Source organism: Ischnura elegans, chromosome 11 (assembly GCF_921293095.1).
Source record: "Ischnura elegans chromosome 11, ioIscEleg1.1, whole genome shotgun sequence".
NCBI classification, from domain to species: domain Eukaryota; kingdom Metazoa; phylum Arthropoda; class Insecta; order Odonata; family Coenagrionidae; genus Ischnura; species Ischnura elegans.
The window spans coordinates 46,141,690-46,165,683 of NC_060256.1; the positions used below are offsets into that span (position 1 = coordinate 46,141,690).

General features: G+C 36.6%; 1 protein-coding gene across 3 annotated transcripts in view; it reads left to right on the plus strand.

Moving 5' to 3' along the window:
- LOC124167779 (run domain Beclin-1-interacting and cysteine-rich domain-containing protein) overlaps positions 1 to 17,731 on the plus strand; it is a 34,527-nt gene extending 16,796 nt beyond the window's left edge. Inside the window, exons 6-15 of one of the 3 annotated variants that reach the window (XM_046545795.1) lie at positions 1,229 to 1,557; positions 2,124 to 2,334; positions 3,885 to 4,133; positions 5,765 to 6,003; positions 8,092 to 8,241; positions 9,709 to 9,851; positions 10,438 to 10,614; positions 12,728 to 12,910; positions 14,061 to 14,214; positions 16,691 to 17,731. In XM_046545795.1, the coding sequence (XP_046401751.1) occupies positions 1,229 to 1,557; positions 2,124 to 2,334; positions 3,885 to 4,133; positions 5,765 to 6,003; positions 8,092 to 8,241; positions 9,709 to 9,851; positions 10,438 to 10,614; positions 12,728 to 12,910; positions 14,061 to 14,214; positions 16,691 to 17,017 (2,162 nt within the window). In that variant the 3' untranslated portion in view covers positions 17,018 to 17,731. Of the gene's footprint in view, positions 1 to 1,228; positions 1,558 to 2,123; positions 2,335 to 3,884; positions 4,134 to 5,764; positions 6,004 to 8,091; positions 8,242 to 9,708; positions 9,852 to 10,431; positions 10,615 to 12,727; positions 12,911 to 14,060; positions 14,215 to 16,690 lie in introns of all 3 variants that reach the window. The other 2 variants (XM_046545794.1, XM_046545793.1) reach the window with 2 other exon arrangements.
- The last annotated feature ends 6,263 nt before the right edge of the window (positions 17,732 to 23,994 follow it).

Here is a 23,994-nt window from a genome sequence, read left to right on the forward strand (position 1 = left end):
TCCTCCTGATAGTAGATGTTTTGGCTATTTACATAGCCTCTCATATGAGTCAATGAAAATTGTAGTTGAACACACAAATCTTGAGAGAGAGGCGAGTGTTATGGTTTTTGTCCTTTCCTAGTGGCACAGGGTAGTGCCAACTGAGAGCTAATCGACTTTTTTTCTGCCAATGAGGCAACCTTTTGACTCAATTTCCTGCAAGATGCATTGTTGAAAGTGATGCGTTCAAGATACTGCTCTCTCACTGCTTAGGAACCGCATTCTTTTATATAAGTGTATGGCAGCAGATGGGCTTTTGTGCATTACATATGCCTTGTTAAATTTTTCCATAAAACCCCTGTGGGTGGATGCTTGGCCCTTGATGTAAAGTTGGGGAAATTGTACAAATTTCTATTGGAAATCAGAGAAAATTCAGTGACATTTAAAATTGAGAGTTTACATGAACCTTTGTTATACCTCTTGGGGGGAAATGATGAGTGTAGCTCATCATCAGATTTTTATAATTTTAGCATAATTTAGGGGAACAGTATAAATATTTTGAAAGTTCAGCAATGTTCAAACATCCATAATGTATGTAAAGATCTCATATTTCATAAAAAAATGCATTGGAAGGAATAAAATGATTTTATATGAGTAGCAATAGCTGTGTTCTCGATGATTGACGCTCTTAGTGCCACCGAAATTTGGTGGTAATAGCGAAAAGTTCCAACCTAAATTTAAGAGTTTTGTAGCATTTTATGAATAAAAACAATATGAAGTAACATTTTTATATCAATTTAATGTTTTTTTTATTTTACTAAAAAGGAATTATTTGTTGATTATAATATTCTAATACATTGGATAAAGGATAAATTTAATTATTACAACGATATTAGTGTGAAAATCCTGTCTACGCTCGAGCCGATATATCGGCTCATGGCACTTTTTGCTTGTGGAGCAAAAGCCGATATATCGGCCTGTGGCACGAAGAGGATAATCCCTATTTATTTTAATGTTTTACATTGATTACGGACTACAAAGTATAATCTCATTACCTACCATTCCATTTAAAAAGAACCTAGGAAAAAATAAATAGGTGATGGTAGCAGGATATTCAGAAAATAAGTTCAAGTGGAAGGGATCTTTGTCACTGGATTCTAGTTGAAGCCATGCGATTCCTCCAAGATTGCTCGTGTAATCTTATTTCTACGTTGAGCTTGTGTCTAATCAATTCCCCCCCCCCCACAAGCAGTTTGGCTGAGAAATTATGGAGCTTCAGGTGTTGGCCATGAAAACACCCTCCCCTTCCTTATGGGCTCGTCGATATCAACATCTGCACTCAACTGGAGAGCTGCCCCAATCAGCGGCATCTGGAGCAGCCGATACAAGCAGAGCTTCCTGGAGGCTGGAGGAATCGGTGTGGTCCCCATGTGGACTGGATTTTTCCCACAACCAGCGAGAGGTCAGAGTCTGACATCGTTCCTGTCGTCTGGCCAGTTCGCACGTTCTGCAGCCGAGCTTGACCGGGAGAATGCTCATTTTGCAATATGTGAAGCCATGATTGCTGCTGTTGAGCAGGTATGAACCTACACTCAGTGTTCACTGTTTGGTTTTCAGGGAAAAGCTGTTAACTTTGAATCTGGTGTTTTTATGCTTTAATTCTTTTTATAAGTACATGCATACTATTCATGGTAAAATAGTTCTCGGAGTGTATGTGAAGCAAAAAAGTTTTAGCCAATGTTTCAGTTTGTTTTAAACTATCATCAAGGCTTAGCTTTTCACATATTTATTTTTTGATTTATATCAATAAATATGTGCAAAGCTAAGCTCTATACTACGAGAACTATTTTACCATGAATTAAACGAGGTCAAGATAAGAAGAAAAAAAATTAATTATGCATACTATTATGGGTCTACCAGCAGCCAGACCCCCAGCCCTTCAAAAAACTTCAGAACCAATGTGCTGCTTGGAGATTTTTCTTCTTTCTTAGTTTCTCAGAGACATAAAATGAATGATTAAAATTGTATACATAATAATAAATGTTAAACTGAAATCTTTTTCCATATTCCAAGCCTCTTAGAGTATCCTCAAGATTCACTATTCGTATCATATCACAGCTCAAGATTTATTATGTTCTTGTCAGGTGAAAACAAACCGGCTGCTCGGCATCAAATCCAGTAGTGTAGATGATGACGATTCGGCTCTCAAGGAGGAAGAGAGTGATGAAGAAATAAATCAACTCAACCAAAAGATAAGATTAAGACGTAAGCAGCTGCGGCAAGAGAAGGAAAGGAACAATCATAGAATCCTACCTTGGGCTGCGTGTAGTATGACTGCTGATGGGAAGACTGACAGTGAGTTGTTTTATTTCAAAAATTTTTGTATGGTAGTATAGCCACTTATTTTTTAAGTGAGTAAAGATTTTTGCCTTGTTTTGCTTTACTTTCCTAAAAATTAGTTCAGTGGAAGCTCATTTTAGTGAGTAAGGCATATTGCAAGAATCTCATTATTACGAGAGATGGGCATTGCACTGCCAAAGGACCCATGATTAGCATGTAAAAAAAATATTGATGTTGCGAGGCCATGAAGTCCATAAACGGTATGTGCTTGGTATATCTCTTCAGATCAGGGCTATAACTATTTAACTTGAAACTCAATGGGGTCACCTAATCACTGGTGACGATGGAAATGTAACTCAGAGATACGAGGGCAATATGTTTATTTCGCCAGCCACTAAACTTCTAAGCATCACGAGTACAATATACAGAACAGCACTGATTAAATTTCTGGGCATAACTAAACCGAATGACTACCTTGCTTGTGAGCATGGTACTTTGCAAAAAATACGCAAATTAATCCAATGTAGTTTTGTGCAGGAAGAAAACTCAGTCTGTGTGCTGGGCTGCCTGTCGTCGATCAGTGGCAGTGTGGATAGTTCACTGAGGCCACACAGTGGACTGATCAGTACCAAACCGAAGGAGTTTAGGATCCGGGGGGGGGGTTAAGAGGGTTTTTATAATATAAGTGGTATTGCTACCTCTAGGATGAGAAGGAAACAAGCATTCATTAATGCCCTGTGAGTCAGGGCTCCTTAGTCTTCTAAAAATGTCCAGTTGCTCTAGTGCATAAAGCTGATATTAGTCACTGTTTCAGTGCAAAATTATTTAATTTATGCAGCTACTATATAAACAAAACAATGGAAGTTTGGCAAAGTTTCTCTTAGAGTCACCACAGAGTTCAAAACTTTGGACCTGTTCTTTGATATATGTATTTGGTGAAATTTTGGTCGTTGTTGAGAGCTGGCCTCCAATGACTCCCTTAATTTCTCACCAACATGGGGTGTCAAAATGTCTGCCTCCTACTGGTTACCTTCAATAAATCTTACCATGGGAACAATCTTTTAATGATGACTCTTGCATATGTATATTATAGGAAAGACATTTAATTGAAAAAACAAACACTGAGAATCTTATTCATAATCCAAAATAAATTTCATGAATTGAAAGAGATGAGTGGTCCCATTTTACATAATTACGCAGATATATTAATAAACATATTGAAATTTTCCTGTACCATTTGATTAAAATGGGGATAGATTCTTTATTTGAGGACCATTGTAGCCAAGGGGTACAAGTGCAGTTTTTATAACTTTGGAGATAATTGCCGATAAAGGTGAGTTTGGTGAATTGTACTCCTTCCTTCCTATTCCTTAAAACCAAAGTTTAGATAGCAATTCATTGCTCTCTAAATTGTGGCTTCAAACTCTGAGCCAAAGACATGTGACAAGAAATCTCTGTGAAAATCAATTCAAACTTAAACATTTGTGAACATTGTCTACAAACTTTTTAGTGAATAAATGTTTTTGACCCTTCATAGTGTGGCATTTGTAAATTTTTTACCATAGCAACGACAACAGAGCAAAGTGTGAGTCCATTCTCGTCATCGTCGGTTGGCAGCTATCACTCGTCCACTCCCTCTTCGTCATCGACTTCACCCACGTACCCTCTCTCCCAGTCGCCTGCCGCTGAGAGGCGGAAAAGGAGCGGAGGCCTGTGGCGTAAGAAGGCAGGCAACAAGGAGAGCAGTCAGTCATCTGTGGAGGAGTTGACGCTGGATGACAATGTCAACGGCCTCACCAAATCGCGCGATACTGGTAGGTGATCTCTGGTTGTCTTCTCACATGTCTGGCAATTTTTATCATAGTCATGTATTTTTAATATCATATTTATTATTAATTTTTTTATCATATTACATTCCGATTGATTGGGACTGTTACATTTTGCTCAAACTAAGTAGCTGCCTCATTTATCCGAAGCATTCCATTAATATGCATACATGGACGTTGAAATGTTGCAAAAGAAGGAGAGTTTTTGGTGAATTGAAATGCAGTTTTGTTCCATAGTTTAACTGCTTTTATGAAAAAATACTAAAATTTTATGTAAACGTTAGTCCAGATTCGCAACTGTAGATACAAAATAATGCAAAGGCACATATTTCTCTTAGGTCTTCATTCATGAGAACATTTCAGTGTTTATAACTTAAGAAGCAGTGACAGAGATGTTGAAAGAGGATATATGTTCAAAATTAGCTCTGTGGAGGAGAATTAAGAAAATTTAGTGATGTTTAAAAAATTACTTACCTTCTATTTTACTCACCCCTTACTAGGCAAATACCTTGGAAACGTGAACCATTTAAATAGAATTTTGTTATAGCTAACAGAAAAAATCAAGGTAATTCCATTAGGTTTTGTTCTTGGATGTTTGTCCCAAGTAAGCAGCTGTCCATAATGTTTGGTGTCACAAATAATAGATATCTGCTGCATATAATAACTTTGAGGTAGTATTTTTGGGCCAGTGAATCAAATAACTAATCAGCTTAGCTTGTGGTTTAAAATCATGGTTAACTGATTCTTGTAAAAACAATTATTTATGCCTTATGGTAACATTATGGTTGTAAGTAATCTTGATATTATTTCAGAAGTGTCGTGTCATCCCTAAGCTCTCATGTAGGGGCTTTTTTTGTAAAAAGCTTATGGATGGTGATAATTCATGGAATTCATTTTTTATTTTAATTAAAGAATAGGAAATATTGTGTAGTATTCTGTAGTAGAATTCTGTATTCCATCCAAGTATTATTTAAAATTGTTATTTTTTAATGAATTGCCTGTCTGTACAGCCATGAGTGATGGATGTTCCTAGTTACTTTTTCACTCAATTTCAAGTAACACATATCTTGTATGATGTAGGGCACGATATGGTGGAAGTTCTTAATATTAGTAAAATTAGACAATGCAATATTTCCACTGAGTTTTATTATGACACTATGCATTCTATCGTTGCATACAACATTATCAAGTGTGTTGATAACATTGTTTGTAACGACAAAATGCATAGTGTTATATAAAACTCAGTGGAAATATTGCAATGTCTAATTTTACTAATTTCAAGTAACACATTTCAGGATTTTTGTTGCTAATTCCATGTATGACTTCCTTTAACTTATTTGATTCTCTGGTAATAATTTAAAAAATTTAACAAATATGAAGAAATTTTTGGCATTTTTCAGTGTTTTGTTGCCAGTAAGGGGTAATGCTGTACATTCTTGTTTAATTACTTCATTGATTATAAAAAGAATGTCTTGTATTCCATTTTTCATGTTTAGTCAAACAAAGGCCAATCATGCACAATGTATGTGCTGAAGTAGAATCGGTGTCACCTCCATTATATCACATATATCTTCAAATCTGTCTTTTGTGCTATTTATTTTTTCACCGTCTTATTCTAGGTCTGTCGCTCTCTATGGCATCTCTGTATTCAGATGCTGATCTGTCACACTGGCAAAACACCAAGTCCATTAATGGTAGCAAGTTAAAAAGTAGTCACCCAAAAATAGAGAAAGTATGTCTCGTTGGAGCAATGAAAGTAGGGGATGAAGCCAGATCCGTCCCAATTGTTGAAGCAGCTGCTGAGTGTGTTCCTAGTGACGCTAGTGAAGGAGAGGAGAAGAATGTCAACACCAATGAGGTGGGTCTTCTCAACTAAATCCAAGGTTCCCACTCAACCGTGAAAACCTTAAAACCGTGAATACGCTATGAATTTTGTCTGTGGAGAAAAAACCTGGAAAAAGCCGTGAATTTCGTCATTTAACCTTAAAAATCTCTCAAACTTGATTTTATAACTACGATTGAAAGAGAAAAAGAAAAATGGATACGTGGATCATATTTCAAGGCCACACGCAGACACTGTCCACGTATTTACTTGCACACGTATATTCGAAGCGCAATTATTGGTCCGTGTGCCATGATGACACATTGACCTTGGGCCTGTATTAAAGTCGAAAGCCTGGTAACCAGAGTTTTCATTAACTGTGGCGAAAATTCAAACACTTCTTAACTTTCCTGGCACCCTGGTCCCTCCATTTTCCCACTCACAACCTTTAGCTGGAGCTGAATTTTGCTAATGATAGGTGACATCATGAGAGATAGCACTTTCATTGCTGCATTTGCATTCACAGCATCTGTTGCATTTGTTAAATTTTTAGTTAATGTGCGACCAGTGATTGTTACATGTGGAATATTTCTGCCTAAAACGGCTTATCAACAAACCGTGAATTTGACGACATTTAGACGGTGAAAACCTGGAAAAAACCGTGAATTTTATAATTTAGTTGGAGTGGGAACCCTGTAAATCACTGCTGACTCCTGATTATCTGGCTGTGGATTATCCATGTTGTGGAGTGTCTGTTTCGTGGATTATCATTGCATGAGTTTCACATTCCTTCCATTTTTTCCGTCATCTTTATGAAAAATATAATCAGACGCAAAAGCACCTGGATTATTGCATTCTAAAGCAAGGATACGCAAGGCTTATTATTTCCAGAGCAGAGGTTTCAGTGTATCCATTTTTGTTATTGTTTCATGGTTATTTTATGCTGGTGTATTATAAATAGCAGAAAATGCCTTATTAATATGTGTATCACATACATATGCTGGGATATCTATTTTTCTAAAAATCCCCTCCTTGTTTTCCTTCTCCTTCAGCAGTGGCGCAGTGAGGAGGGGGGTTTGGGCGTTAAACCTCTACCCCCCCCCACCCCCCGCCCACCAGAGCTCAGAGAAATTTTTATGTTTAATCCATTTTACTTATTTGGATTGATATTACTAATAGAATAGTGTAAGGATTAATAAAATATCCCTCAGAAAGCTGTAAAACTCACCACTTTGAACCGTTTATCTTAAAATTCCACAATTAATTAATCTCACACCTGCCACTAATCCTGGTGGGTATACACCCCCACACACCCCAGTATTAGTTGCACCTAAACCCCCCTAGCCTTAATTCCTAGCTGCGCCCCTGTCCTTGGGTACTATGTGGTCTTCTACATTGTCATTCTAAGCATTGGAAAAGAGCTCTATTGTTGGTCACAGATATTCTCTTCCATTCAATCCTTAAAATCGTAACTTAGATAGCAATTAATTGCTGTCTAAAATATGGCTTTAAAATTAGAGTCAAAGGCATAATGTGCATATGGCAAGAAAGAGCTGTGAAAATCATTTCTAACTCAAACATTTGTGAACCTTGTGCACCAATTTTTAGTGACTAAATGTTGTGACCCTTCATAGTTCCATCTCAGTTTAGAAGTGTCATTAATGATTGACCTCTAAGGTTTCTCTTCATTAAAATGATAAATAACTTCGGGTAAAAGTGTGACATTTCACATTTTATAAAGGCCTGGTTACACTATACATTAACACGTACGGGTTAATGTCTAAATGTATGAATGCGTGAATGAACACGAAAATGTGCTGTGTAACCACCCAACTTGTGCAAATGCATGAACAGAAAATGGAACCTGTTCTAATTTGGATCATGCATTCGCACATGTTCCGTTCCGGTCCTCCAAAATCATTCATGAAACGTACATTAACTTTTACGTGTTAATGTACCATGTAGCCAGGCCTTAACATCATCAGATTATAGATGTTTTGACACCTTTAAGAGAACTGTTGCTCATTAATTTGGCTTTATATTGTAAAACTATTTTTCATATTGTCAGTATTTTATATTTGCTAAGATTGAGGTGTACATTTTAACTTTGTTTTTGTGATCCAGAGTGAAGCTGTCGACTGCAATGCAGCTGTCGTGTCTCTGTCTTCAGCTGAAGGAGTGGCGCTCTCATTACTTCGGAAATTTAGTGAGAAGCAATTGCCCAAGGCCTCCGATCTGGAATGGCTTGTTTCAGAGAGGGATGTTCCACAGCAGGTAGCCTCATTTATTTACTTACCCTTGGATAGACAGTCACCCTTTTTTTAATTTTTACAGTACAAATAGTACAACGTATAATAAGAAATATTTCCAGACATAATTAATTATGCAAAAAAAATCTGAGTATTGAAAGCAATGAAATGTACTTGCTAGCTATTTCAAAAATATACATATATTGGTGGAATAAGTTGGTTAGTTTCCTGCTTGCTATTAGCAAAATTCATCATGTATATAATGCTGAATGATTATACACAAAACAAGGTTTACCTAATGGTATATTGGACAGCATAGAATTGAGCTGATTTAAAGCTAAGCCATTGGAGACAACTAAATTAATTGAATATTCTTACTCAATTCTATGTTACATCTAATTCTCCTTAGATTTAAGATGATGTAGCTAAGTGATGATCTCTGAGATTTTATCTGGTGGATTTGCTGTGACCTGAAGATATCTCTTAGGTTGGCAACTCTTCTGTAAGTAATGGATGGGCTGAAGGGAAGAAGATTAGTCATGTTAGGGTTGGTCTGTAGGATTGGGTATAGGTCGCATAAGATTTTTTTAATTGTGAGATACGATCTTAATCTTACCCCTTCTGATTGAACCCCCATGAAGTTGTCTTTTGAAACAAATGAAGCCCACCCTAGAAGACTTTTTATGGCCTTGGTATTGAATGCCATAATTTTTAGTGACTGTGATGAAAGTTTTGTAATAAAAGTAACCGTTTCTTCAATTGTTAAGAAATAAATTACTTATTATGAAGTCGAAAAATCCTATTTATGATGGATTATTTTTTTTTTCTATTTGCAATGCAAACAGATTGTGCTAGAAGTATCCATATCGCAATAATCTCTGACTCTGCATAAGAAATATTTGTGGCACAGCCCTGAAGAGGTGAGATTGCGTGAAGTGTATTGTGGGAAGATTTGCGGACGAGAAAGTAAAAGAGATGTTTCACCCTCGTCCACCTTGAAACACCTTTAATATGATGCAAGCATATGGGATACTATGCAGAAAGACTTCATCCTTAAGACTTAATTAAATACATTGGAAAGCTGCGCGATTCATCAAAAACTGCTACGAGTGTACAGAAAGCATCACACAGAAGTTAAACGAATTAGGCTTGGAGTACTCAGAGACTAGGCTTAGATTGCTTGAGCAATGGAGAATGAATATCATTAAGAGCGACATGTAGAACATCATGCTAGGACCCCACTACGTTTCCAGGTCTTACCTAACGGATAGGTATGGGAATTCGTTTTTCTCCCGCATGACAAGCACTCAATTAAATGCTAGGCATAATTTCTTAGAGCATTTTTTTCCTTTTTATGTGTAAATGGCTGGTGTCTTAACACCCCTGCCACATGCATACTAAGTTGGCTCGCAAGGTAGTATGTGGATGTAATGAAGTAGGTATCTCAATATTTATTTTTGTAGTGAATATTGTTTCATCTGTCAATATACAGCTACTGCCCCTGCCTGGAAGTTGGCCTGTTAGTCCCGATGAAGCTGAAGACGAAGATATGAAGCAAGCCACTCCACTGAGAGGGACGTTTGAGTGGGCTCCCCCGAGGCCACAAATCATATTCACACCTCATCCGTCTCCAAAGTGAGAAACTTATTTGTTTTTCATTTAATCCTGGAAAATATTGATTTTGTGGAGTTTGATTGTGCTTTTTAACAATCATATTAATGGAACAATTTATTAAGTAATATATTTATATTTGGGTAAACTAAGTATTTTTTACGCAATTCGTTATTAATTAACTCAACAGGCTTTAACACCTCTGTTTCATTTTCAAGGGATAATTTTGATTTATTATGCAAGTATCTTCTAATTGCTCATTATTTAACTTATTTAAGTCAACTTCTCTTTCTTGACAAGCTTGGTTTTGCTATGCCCCAGTGGACAAAAATTTTGGTCATGTAATACAAACAGTCGTTCTGCTATGGATTGTTGAAGAGTAATTGGTATTTGTTGTCGGCCTGTATATTCATTGCCTTTTAGCTACTCATTATTCTAATTAGAGCTTATTATGTGTTAACGTCTATTTTTAAATGTCCATGTGGAGAATTATTTGCCTTTTCCTCTTTCCATCTTTGTAATTAATTTACGTTGATCATTGTTAGTAAAGTGAATTGATTTGTGTTTTATATTTTTACCCTCCACACTATCTTTTGTGTGGCAGCCACAGGGTTGTGATGGCTAAACAAGGGCATCGCTGTGCAGGCTGTGGTATGAAAGTGGCCCAGGAGTACGCCCACCGTTTCCGGTATTGCGAATATCTCGGAAGATACTTCTGTACTGGATGTCATTCAAACCAGTTAGCCCTCATTCCAGGAAGAGTGCTGACCAAATGGGATTTCACGAGGTAAGATTTAATTTACTAAACCAACTTTTTACTTTTCATTAGTGTTATAGGTTACGGAAATCGGAAGATCTGAAAATAGTCAGGGAAATATGAGTGAAGTCTATTGAAAGTTTTAATTTATGTAGCAAACAATTTTATTTGTAAACAGTACTTTGTTGTGTTTTTCACTTTTAGTCAAGGGAGACAGACATAAAAAAGTGAAATGTTGAGTTGACTGAAAGAATAAATTGTGTAAGTTTAATAGTTAGAGATGGATGTATAGCATTTTTCTTGAATTCGAATATCGAATATGAATATACAGTGGAACTTGTTTACTACGTTTCTGAAGGGACCACAAAAAATGAACGTACTAACTTGAAAACGTGCTAACGAGGAAAGTAAAAAATAGCAGTTTGGGTAATTGCAATTTGCGGAAAAGTCATCATAATTACAATTACTATCGGTAGTTCTCGTAGGATCACCTTCCTGAACTCTTTTCACCTTTAAAATAATGAAAATGGGCGCTACATTGAAAAACAATACCATGTGAATAAAAATCACCATGTTTCATAGATTTCCCGAAGACAATTACATGAAAACGGCGTCTTTCTCCCGTGATTTATCCTATATGTATTTATAGAAAGAGGGCAAGTAAAGCTAAGTCATTTCTTTTTTGTCACAGCATACTCGGAGAATATAACAACAACCCTGAGTATGTCAACGGGTTGTTTTTAAACATCATAAAAATTGGACAAAATTATATTAACCTTAGATTACGGCATTAGCCGTACACATTCGCTTCTGGAATAAAGCCATATTGATTGTTATATGGATCCATATATCGAATAATAACACGCAAGATTATTATATTACGACGTAATTACAAGAAGATTTTATATTATATAGTTGAAATTTACTTTAAAAATTTGTTTAATGTCGTCTGCTTTCGTGCCGAGATCAAGTATTTTTAAGCTAAGCTTCGCGTGGATATCCAGAGCATCGTCTGCTCCCGCCAGCAGTAGTCAAATACGCACGCACCCCATAGCATTGACGTCGTGCAGTACTGCTTAAGATAAAGTGGATAAGACTCATTTCTTCATCATGATAACTCGTGCAATAGCAACAATTGCCCACTCGTGAAATTTGTGCGCAGTGGGCACTCCAGAGGCAACAGAAGGTGAGGAGCTCGGGGTGGGGAAAATTGGGGCTTCTCATTGGCTGCAGTTTTGCATAGTCAGACATTCCTGATAAATTCATCACGTCATAAGAATTGAGAAATGCATTTGGATAAATCACGGTCGAAGAAAGATATGTAGAATGAATGCAAGAATGTTAATGGCTAGTAATAATAAATTAAATCATGAATTCGGAGCATTACGACCCTTAAGAAGATACTGGAGAACTAATTGCAGGTTGCGTCACGGCTAGCAATTGAGCGTACTAACCAGGAAAGCGCAATTTTTTCAAACGTACTAACCAAATACTTTTGCCTGTATTTTGTTCCGATGGTACCGGGACCGAGAGAAATCGTCGTACTAAGGAGGAAAACGTACTAAGGAGGAACGTACTAACCAAGTTCCACTGTATAATTATTTTCCGAATACCTCACTCGAATATCTGTCTACTAGAATATATTTCTGATTTAATATTACCACGCGACTTTAAGGTCGACTTGGAACAATTTTTGCTATAATAAAAATATCAAATACTGCACTGCACTGAATATGCATTTTTCCACCAATTTTAAATATAAATGACACTTAAAAATAAAATGCGGAACACTTTGCTAGTCATCCTTCTTCAATATGGTGCCTGGGGGCTATGGAGTGCGCATGGAGTACCGCAATTCTTTTGGTTTTTTATTATATGCAAATTGAAGGGTATATTATTAGTAATGCTCTACTGCCTTTATGGAAAAACTTAAGCTACTTATTATGTACTCCCTTTGCATTCTATCTGTCCGGAATATATGAGATGAGGCTGTAGTTCATTTGATTCGTGTTTCATACCATTATCATTGAGTTTGATTTTTGTGTGGATTTAATGAATGTTATGAAATTTAACTTGTATTGGTTTTTGTATCTATAAATATAATCGCTAGTCATGAAGTTTTTTATGTTTGTTCTTCTTGCAGATGCCCAGTGTCCATCTTTTCATATAGACTGTTGGAGCAAATGATGAGTGATCCTTTGTACAGTGTTGGAGATTTGAATCCAGGCCTCTATAAAAAAGCCAAAGCTCTTGAGCGGACCAGAACCCTTAGGACTCAGTTGCATCACTTGAGGGAATTTTTGCTGGCTTGTCGTTTTGCGACAGAGTAAGTTATTAGAACTGAGAAATTCTTGTGCACACAAACTAAAAATTCCATCGAGGAAAAATTATTTTTCATTCCACAGGAATAACAATAACTGTAGCTTTATATTCCTGTGGTAAAAAAAGACTGTTTTCAATCAAATGTAAACATCCAATCCTTATCACTATTTTGTGGTTTCTTTCTGATTAAGAGCTTGTTGTAAAGCATTATAAACGTCAGATTGATGTCTGTCTATAATTATCATTTAACAATTTATGGTCCAATTTTTTTTATTATAGTAGATTGGTCTAAATCAATTTTTAGGACAAAAATTAATTATTGACAGGATTGATTGTTGGCCTTCTTTTAAATGTTCTTATTTTATGGTTTTTAGTAAAAATCCACTGGTTTTAATATTTTGGGTGTTCAATCAAAGACTTTATTCTTTGGGCATTTTCAATCCGTGATATCTCTTGAAAAATTGCCCTTGTATAATTGCAATGCTTTGTGATGTTGAGCTCAACTTGATGTTGGACCTAGCAAAAGGCCTTTCGAGCCCAACTTTGTGTTGGACTGGGGTTAAAAGAGCTCTATTTCAGTGATTTCATGGGTATTTTGTTTGCACTTAGATTGGAGTTCCTGGAACGAATGTGGGGAGTCTGAATTTAAAATGAAGATGTGGAGGTGGTCAAAAACCTAGGGCATCTCTTGCCTGTCACAATAAATTTCCCATGCTAGGGACTTGGCCATAAATTTGCTTCAGGGGTCCTTGGGTATAAACGGGTTGCCTATTCTGGTAATTTATTTTCAATACCCAGACATCGGGAGACCATTTAATTTATTAAATATGCAATATTTTTCATTTTCATTGCACTGAAATTTATGGACATCATGGGTTTTTGTACTGAAATTGTAGTTTTTATTAAAACTCTGTTTCCATAGGCGTATGATTCCACGTTAAAAAAAATAAATTATTATACTTTAGAATAAGTGTCTTATATAAGAAATGTTTGCACTTATGTGCACTTGCCAGGGGTTATTTAACTTGTAGCTGCCATAGTTAAATGCTCATTTGTAAGCCTTTACTGCTGGATTTCTTTCTCTTTTCATTATTATTTTCTTTTAAGATTTGTTATTTTCAATTCCTAATGAATGTTTTATTGTTTGATTACAGCCTTCAGGAGTCACTTGAGAGGGAACCACAGTACCTTTCTTCCGATCCAGAGGTATATTCCTTGCAAGATTTAGTTCTAGTGAAATCAGGTGAACTAACTGCAAGGGTGAAAGCATTGGTCGATGCTGGGATAGCTCATGTCGCCCAGTGTCAGGTAAGTGAATATATTATGTGCTCAGTACTTTTAGACTCATAGTGTAATTGTAATTTTGATTTGTTTGCCAATTACCAATTTCTCACCATATTTACAGGCATACGTTACAGGCATACAGAGTTACGTATGTCTCGACTTACGTAAATCCGTACTTAAGTAAGTGATAACCATATTTCAAATGATTACGTTAATTTTGGAATGCGAGCACGTAGAAGTAGATATTCGCTCGTACAACCTATGGTAGAAAAAATATCGAATAGTTATCGAGTTTTTTACGTGCTAGAAATAACAAAGTGACCCTTTTTTGTCATTCCTCGAAGGAATTTCCATTAATTTCTGTAGAAAAATCGCTTATAAATCCCAAGTCAGCAATCAACGTGAAAGTTTGCAGTTCTAGCGATGGAAGTGGTTATGCTCACTCCTATACCATACAGCTTGTTACACAGCATACACACCCGAACTCCGATTTTCAACTATTTAAAACTTGTATCCTTAAGTTTGGACATATCCATCTGTGGAATTAAAATAAATTGAAGTTCAAGCAGAAATCTTTATTGCGGAAAAGAATTGTTTAGTACCTACGTAACAGCATTGAAATTTTGAGTGTTGGTAATGAACGCCGTGAAAAAGTTAAGAAAAAGTTGACACACGATATTAATTGCGTAATTGTTTACATGTTTCTGGCTGAAGATTTTATTAAGCTGCATTTTCTCGTTCTCTCATATTGTGTGCAATTGTAAATGAATATTACTTCATTGAAAGCTTTTCCCCACTAACTTTGTTGCACGTAAATGACGGAGTTGGCTGAATAAAAGCTCACTTTTAATTAGCTTCGTGCATTTGAAATACTCTTCGATGTTTCCAGCGAAGTAAATATTCAAATGATGACATTTTCACGTTAATTTATTGAGATATGAGAGAATGAAAGTATGTTTCTGTGCGTGAAAGATTGTGGATATATGCGTGTGAATGTATCTAAGAATATAGTAATTAACTGGTATTTTTTTGTGTGTTATTTGCCCGTAATCCTAGACTCTCTTCCTACGTGTATTAACTGTGACCGTGAAACCACCAGATTCATCGATCAACGTAATATATTAAAGGCAGAAGATATAATGACTATAGGTAGGTAGACAATGCATTCTTTGGGCCCTTATATCGCAGTATTACATAATGAATCAATTTAAGTATTCAGTTTAGTAATGTAGCGTTGAGATACCGTACTTTCCCGAATCCACGCGATCGGTCAACTCTGGGAATAATATTATGCATTTTGATTGGCAATGCTCAAGATACAACTCTCAGACTATATTAATGTTTATTGATATTGTATCTAATAACGTAAGAATACGCGGAAGAGTTAATGAATATCGCAGTGAATTGAATGAAACTTCACTGAGAATTTACAGCGCATTTCTCCGCTGAGAATTCACCCCAGCGATCGAAATGTCTGAAGCACTAACGCAAAGGTTCGACTTACGTAAATTTCGACTTACGCAAAGTCTGCCGGAACGCATCTCTTACGTAACTCGGGGGATGCCTGTATCGTAGACTTATTATACTGGGTGTTTTAAAATGAATAGCGGAGTTTAAACATTTTCTAATACTTAATATGCCGTATTACAGCTATAAATCATGCATCAAATGTGAGAGCTACTAAAAAAATTTTGTTTGTTGGGAACTATGCATGGGCACCCAATGTTTCTGCTGCCATTTGTTCGAAAACGCTAGTAGCAAAGACTGTGACTGGTGAAGAGAAAGCTTTTTGTGTTTTACAGTTTGCAAAGATGGAATCTGTAGCTGCTGTGCAACATGTGTTATTTATTATGATTGCTTGTGATCCTCCAGGTGATAATAAAATTTGTGCCTCCACTACCAGCTGACCTTTCCTAATTAAGAAACATGATCGAAGTAGCTGTTGAAACAATCACTCAATAGAGACTAATCAGGGAAGAACTCGCATATTGTCTTGACGTTTGATGTGTGACAAATATTTGCTCAGATTGAACTGATGTGGGCTTACAAGTATAACAGTTTCATGAATTGGATGAATGAGGCAGATACTTTGTGGAGATCCATTATGAGATATGAAGTAAAACACTTTGCACTTTCCACGTAAAAATTTATTAAACTACAGTGGACATGTTTCGCATCTTGATACAGTCTTTTACTAGAACTAGAGTTTTTTTTTTTTTGAGATAGACTCTTTCTACGAGTTTAGAGTCTTGATAATGCTGCAGTGCAGCGAAACATGTCGACTGTAGTTTAATAAATTTTTATGCAGAAAGTGCAGTGTTTTACTTCATATGTTATTACAGTTTCAATTGCTCTTTCATCTGATGCATGGTTTATAGATTTAAGTTTAGTGTAACAAATATTTGAAAGTGTTTAAACCCCAGTTTAAATTTTGAAACACCCATTATTCTATCCTATTCTAGTGGTGCATTCTATGATGTGTCTCTAATTGGCTTTTCAGCTCTGCATGGCTCGTGGGTTTGTATGCGAGTTGTGCGCTTCCACCGAGATAATCCATCCATGGCAGATACCCAAAGTGTCGAGGTGTGCGGGGTGCGGTGCGTGTTTCCACGCGTCTTGTAGGGAAGCGAGGGAAGACAAGAAGAAGAGGAAGGGTCAGGATGGGACGCAGAGTGACTCGTGTACATGCCCTCGGTGCAGGAGGTTGTGGGAGCGGCAGAGGCAGCGGATGCAGCCAAAGCAGTCAGAAGACGAACTGGATGAGGGTGACAAAGAGGAGGCCACCGCCGAGGCCCCTCTCAAAGACAACCCAAAGCTTTCCAGTTAACACTTGATGCATTTCTCATTCCATCCTAATGTTGTGTAACCCTGTATTATTTTAGTTAACGGAAGTCAACATATGTATGACTTTTGGATATAATCTGTGATTGCATTGCTAATAGTCACTCTCATTATTGTGATTTTGATTTTTGTGTTTTTGTAGCTATTAATTTGGCCCAAATATTGATATATGTTGTTCTCAAAAGCGCACACTCATAATTCTTATGAGATGAGCAAATGTATTTATGTATATTATAAGAGTTACAAAAGGTATTTTTTTCAATCCCTCCTGTAACATAACCATGACTTGTTGGGGGGTAGCGATGGAAATCATGCTGGCAACTCAATTTTCTCATGGTGACGATGATCTTATGAAATAAAATTGGCATGTGACGGTATTGTATTCAGTGATTATGCTCCTCCCTTGTATATAAAATGAATTTTGCAAATATTACCACTACACTGGAGAAATATTTACACATATTTACCTACCATAGTTTATTTTAAATAAGCCAATATCTTCAATTTGTATTTTAATGAAAATATTCATTGCATTGAGAGGATGGTGAACATGTTTTACGAGTCATCTTCCAAAGAAGTGTAGATTTTTACCATCTACCTCTAGTTTTGATCTGTTGTAAATAAACAAGCTAATGTTTACAATGTGAACTGATGGTGCTATTACATGATATGGATCAAAATAAACTTATTTATTATGTAACTGATTGGTTATTTAATCATTGACGAAACTTCAACATGTCACAATTTATGTTATTGTTATACAACTACCTACTATTTTTAATAAAAAAAAAATAAAAATTGGGGAAGCAGGGTAACCTCATGAATAACCTCAACCTTCTTGGATGGCTGCTGATCTAAGGCTCCTGTATGATGCCTTTGGTCACCCCCAAACAAAATCCCCACGAGCATGAGTTGGCTTTGGAAAAGGAACCTACCCATAATGTGTGATGTTGACATGCCTGTGGCTGAGTCAGGGTCAAGCTCTACCTTCCGAATCAACCTTCAGGTTGGATCACTTAGTGAGTGGTCCATAATTTTTCTTTTTAACCCGTGCAAAAAGCCCTTTACATAGGAACAAGATGCGTACTGAGACCTTGTTTGTTAGTTGAGAGCTGATGTTACCTTTAACAGAATGCAGCATCAGAAATTATTCACCTAAAGCAGGAGGATTCTAAGAATAATCGCAGTGAGTACTCAAAAGTAATACATGATTCACTATCAGTCATTAGTTTCGTGATAGTCTAGCAGTTGTGCTTAGTTACTCTTTCTTTTGAGTAACATTTTTAAATTCATTAATATGAAGGAAGGTATTCGTATAATATATTAATATGGCTGACATTATTTAAGTGTACCGGGACTAGCCACGGTGATAACTTTTTCCGGAGTCACTCACAATGCACAAACAAAGTCCACAATTTTCCACAGGGGAGAATGACGCCTCGGTAGCTTAACTGGCTAAAGCACTCGGCCGGAAATCGAGGGATCCGGGTTCGAATCCCGGTCAAGGCGAATGATTTTTCCTCTGTGGATTTTTCGCGCAATGGCTGACATTCATCATTGCATGGAATTTGTCATGACTGTGAGGCCCAAAGTGTGAACTCAACCCCACACACCCAGTCATGTCAGCCAACTCCAAAGGTACTGAATTAAAATTTTTGGCCTGAATTGAATTTATTAATTGGGCATGAATATTTGTATCCGCGTAAGTTTGTGAGCCAAATGTTCGTAAGTTACAAATTGATTGAGCATCTGTTCAAGTTCCAGGCGAAGAATTGGTTTCGTAGCAAGCCAAGTAGAGAACTCAATTAGTGAGAAAATTTCTGAATGGGGACAGAGAAAGCAAATGCTCAGCTCTGAAAATTTAAGGGTCAGGTTGTTAACATTGTGACATGGACTAAGTCTACCTCTCCCCAGTAGCTGGCAACCCCTGGAACTGGTCACCCCCCACCACCGTTGGGAAGGCCCTCCAGAAAGCAAATTTCTGGCCACATGCCTGCCTTCAAAACATGTGACACTGCTTAGAAATCCAGGGTAAGCTATATTTTACCCTGCTTAATTAGAAACATAAACAGCTGATCGTATTAATATATTGAGTCTTTCAGGTGGAATCTGGAATACCTCGGGTGGTAGTAGTGGAGACAATGATAAGCACTTTTTGTCCATAAACATGGGGTTGCAACTACTTAGTTACTGAGCTTTGCATGGGCGTACCCAAAGGTACGGGGGGGGGGGGGGGGGGGGGGGGGGGAATACCCACCAGGATAAGCGATAGGTGCGAGATTAAAAATTGCGGAATTTAAAGATAAATGGTTCAAAATGGTGAGTTTTACGGCTTTCTGAGCGATATTTATTTTATTAATCCTTACACTATTCTATTAGTTATATCAATTCAATTAAGTAAAATGGATTGAACTTAAATATTGCTATGAGCTCGGGGGGGGGGGGGGGGGGGATTTATCCCCCAAAACCCACCCCTCGCCGCACCACTGCACTGGGTAGATAGGTACTTGCTGCGAATAGTTGTCTTCCGTCGGTGGCAGAAAGTTGATCATGCGACGAAAGGTGCCCGCATGGCCTCTCGCCGGTCGCAAGTTTAATGGGGCGGGCTTCGCCATTAAGTGTCTAACTGCATTCGACTCCATCTTTCAAGTCATTTCTTGCTAGTTGATGAGATAGCCAAAATAATGATAGTGAAAAGTTCGTCAGAGTCACGACAGACTTGCTTAAAAGGATAACCGTACACTCTTTTCACGCACATACACAATGTCTCAGAATGAATTGAACAGAGCATGAGTGAGCGCATGGAGAAAATAATTTGCAGGTTATATCTACCATAATAAACATGCCACCACTGAGAAGAGAAATAGTTAAGTCACCCATAATATACGAAATGGGTACTTATATTCTTTACGATAACAGCAGAACCACTCTTCAAATATAAAAGGCACGACGAATTTCTGCTCACCCGAACCATCCTCATCACTGACTTCACCTCGAATTAAATACACCTCCGCCGGAACCACCCTCTATAGTAAGAAACGTAGTATTAACTGGTATTAATGCATCTCAATTAATCAATGCATAAATAAACTATTTACTAATAATAACATGGAAGTAGTGACGCATATCAGCTACGATATGATCGTGGAAAGCACTTCCAAATACTCTGAAACAATTGAACAACGCTTGCCGCAATCGGAGGGAAATTTCATTCATAATTCTTCTACGCTGGTTTCAAAAATGTATTTCAATCGAGTGCCAAAAAATAAATTGCAGCAATCTACCACTAGGGAAGAACAATAAATGACCGGAAAATATGATTAATTGACAAATCTGAGTTGTATACAGCTTGTCTGAAACAATAATATTAATTTTTGAGTTTAATTTAACGATAGCTTTGAGGAAGTATTATCAATAGGACTGTGCAATCTCACCCACATTGAGATTGTTTCAGACTATTATAATCACACATTTTCGTCCAACCTTACTTAGTTAATTCCCTTAAAAATCCAGAGTATTAAATAGAATGTCAGAAAGGCTGGATACCGAAGAAAACCCGTTTTCATGGTGACTACTTCCAGTAGCCTAATTGGTAAATCCAGTGGTACTAATATTATAATATAAACAAGATTATAAACAAGTGAAATTTACAAAATCGATAACATTTTATTTTGAAAATATATTTTAAAATTTAATAATCAGGCAGGTTGGAAAGTAGGAAGCCTCAGAAAAAGGCAGTTTTCTTGTTATTTCACAGCTTGCTTTAGAGAAATTACTTGCTCTCAAGATCCGATACACATAAATGAATGGTGAAAAAGAACTATTTTTATTTCGCCTTTTAATCTTACTTTTTTGTGCTTTGTCGTTTTTGTGTTTATATCAACTCTAGAAACTCGTAATATCAGTGTTAGTTCTGATTTCTACGAAAAAAGTACCCGCTTTTGAGGGTTTTCGAGCGACGAACCAACTTTTCCATCCATCGCAAAACCCAGAAATAATTAATTTTATTGCAACCAAACTGTGATGCAAGTTATACATGCGTATACTTGACTCCTCAATCTTTAAGTTTCAGTTAGGTAAGTACGTGTTATTATTTCGAAAGCAGGTGTTGTCAGTTTTCAGAATTACGGTAAAAATTGAACCGAGCCGTCGTATATTTTCTTGATAGCGTTGTCATTCCCATATTCACGCATTAGTTGTCTGTAATTGTTTCTGAAGTATGCCCGAGCATTTTATCTGTATCGATTGATATTGATCGGAGTAATTTTTTTCGGCCGGCGATCCTCCTTGGCTAACGGTGGATAGTTCACGGCAGATTTTCGTGGCTGTGGTTTCAGCTATGACACTAGAGTTCATTTCAAATATCTTTGCGACCGAGAGGCAGGCCTAAGTTTTTTCTGGGGTGAGAGCGGAGGGCTATTGTCTTCCTGAAAACCAACCAAAATGCGATAGGCGGAGTCGAGCATCCGGGAAATTCAGTCGCTTTCAGACCTCTTTCGTGTACGCTTCGTGAGTAAGTTAGCTGTGTTGCCATGTGGGAAGAAGGTTTTTGACACCGTCTTTCTTTCCATGCAGTCTCCTTTCAAAGAATATATTCACCTCACAATTTAGCAAAATATAAACACTTCTGTCGAGCTAATTAGAATTATTATTCTGTAGAATTCCTAACGAAAGATATTGAATTTATCGTGGAGCATTGAAAAAAATCACATAAATTAAGATTAAAAATGAAACAGATTAATGAGGCGATGATTATCGTAGTAATAATAGCAGGATTTTCAGAAACACGAAGAAAGGAGACTCCATTTATCATGACGAATCTGGGAATAAAATAGGGGAAATCTAAAATTACATACATAAGAAGAGAAAAAAGTAATGTCGTCTTACACTGCTGAAAATTAGGAAAACAGGAAGATATTCTACATGTCAGAATATGCATCAAGAAATTAAAAAAATAGTCAATATTTCAAACAAAGTTATATCGGTCATAATGGAAATGAAAGTAAAATAACTATTTTGCGGTTGAATTGAAACTGATATCAATTGCCTTGAAGTTATTTTTTGGTTTAAATTCATATCAATATTCTACGAACGTCAATATCGACGGTGAAATTACATTGCAGTGGAATTGAGGCAAGTGAAACGAGAAAGATCGAAGTTAAGTTTGTATTGGAAACAAGGGACAAAATTAGTAAACGGGGGAAATTAGTTTGGGTGAACCGGAGTTTAAGCCCCTTGGCGTATTGGCGGCGGTTTCTAGAACTATTTTTTGGTTTGGGTTGGGTTGGTTTGGCTTGGGTTGGGTCGGTTTTTGCTTTAATAACAAACGAGTCGATTGGGCGCTTGAATTCATCAAGCGGGTAAATAGGGGGGGGGGGGGGGAACATAGTTGTGTCACATGTTTCCTAGTCATGTGCCCATAAGTGGTTCAAAAAGCGAAAGAAACACCCCAAATATCGTTTAAATGAGTGAAATATGCGGGCAATACGCTCATTCACTGTCAACAATACTTAAGACCATCCTAGTAACCACGGTGATCAATGCTTCGGGGAACCGTTTTATTATGAATGATTTACGCAATATAAAAAAAATATAGTGTATGGTAGATGAACTTAAGCGATTTATCGTATTTCAGCCATTACCCTAGGATTTTATCACCTCTTGATTTACTCACCTATTTTTGATTTATAATGTTTGCATACAGCAAACTTAATGAAATTAAAAACAGCATTTTTAGAAAATAAACGAACAGAGACTAATGAAATGATTATCCCAATAATTATGTCTCGAATAATGAAGTAATGTTCGGATTTCTCTGACGATGTATGTCTCTCAATGGTGTCAATTTTTGGATCTAAGGAAGGTTTATAACAACAAAACGCATTGATTACAATAAATATATTAATACGGTCATGAAACTTGAATTGGAGAAAGAACCGAAGAATGTTCAACTGTCCCCGTTGATGTTATATTCGGTAAGTAATAGCAGTTCGATATATTTTACAAAAACGTAGATTCGATATGTGTCGAATGGGAGCTTGGAAAGCAAATATATTTATTGGTGCAGCATGAACAATGCTATAATAAACATATTCATAAAATTTCTTCGGTTTAACATCAATAGTTAGACAGATACGAAAAATTGCATATTTGCTACCGTAATCATCGAATTATCAAGTATACTGACACGTGAAGTTAAAATTTCGTAATCCTATTGATTTATCTTCCCGTTTGGTCATCTACCCTATAATTCATGGTCAAATACTCCCGCGGGTGTAAAATCCTGCATGTTATAGCAATTCGACATATTTTAAGAAAACGCTGAATCGATATATATCTAATGAGACAAAACATGCAAAACATATTTCCATTGGGGTTTGTGAAGAATACCAGGATGTGCACATTCACCAAATTTCATTGGTCCAACGGATATACGAATCAAGTTATGCCAATTTGCGTATTTTCTATAATAATTGAATTGATATTTCGACTATACTGCATCTGTAATATAAAATCCGCAATGCTTTTGATTTTAATTCCGGTATATGGCCATTTACCATATAATTCCTAGTCAACTTTGCCCGTTGATGTAAATTCCTATGTGTTATAACAATTCCATATATTTTAAGAAAAAGCAGATTCGATATATATCGAATGAGAAACTATACACAAAAAATGTTTCCATTGGGCATTGTGAGGAATACCAAGTTGTACCCATTCACCAAATTTCATTGGTCCAACGCATATACTACTCAAGTTATGCGTATTTGCTACAATAATCGATTCGATCTTTCGATTAAACTGCATCTGCACTGTAAAATCCGCAATGCTGTATATTATAATTCCAGTTAATAGTCATCTACTCTATAATTCCTGGTCAACAATGCCTGTGGATGTAAAATCCCAAATGTTAAGGCAAATCGATATAATTTGGAAAATGAAGATTCGATATATATCGCATGT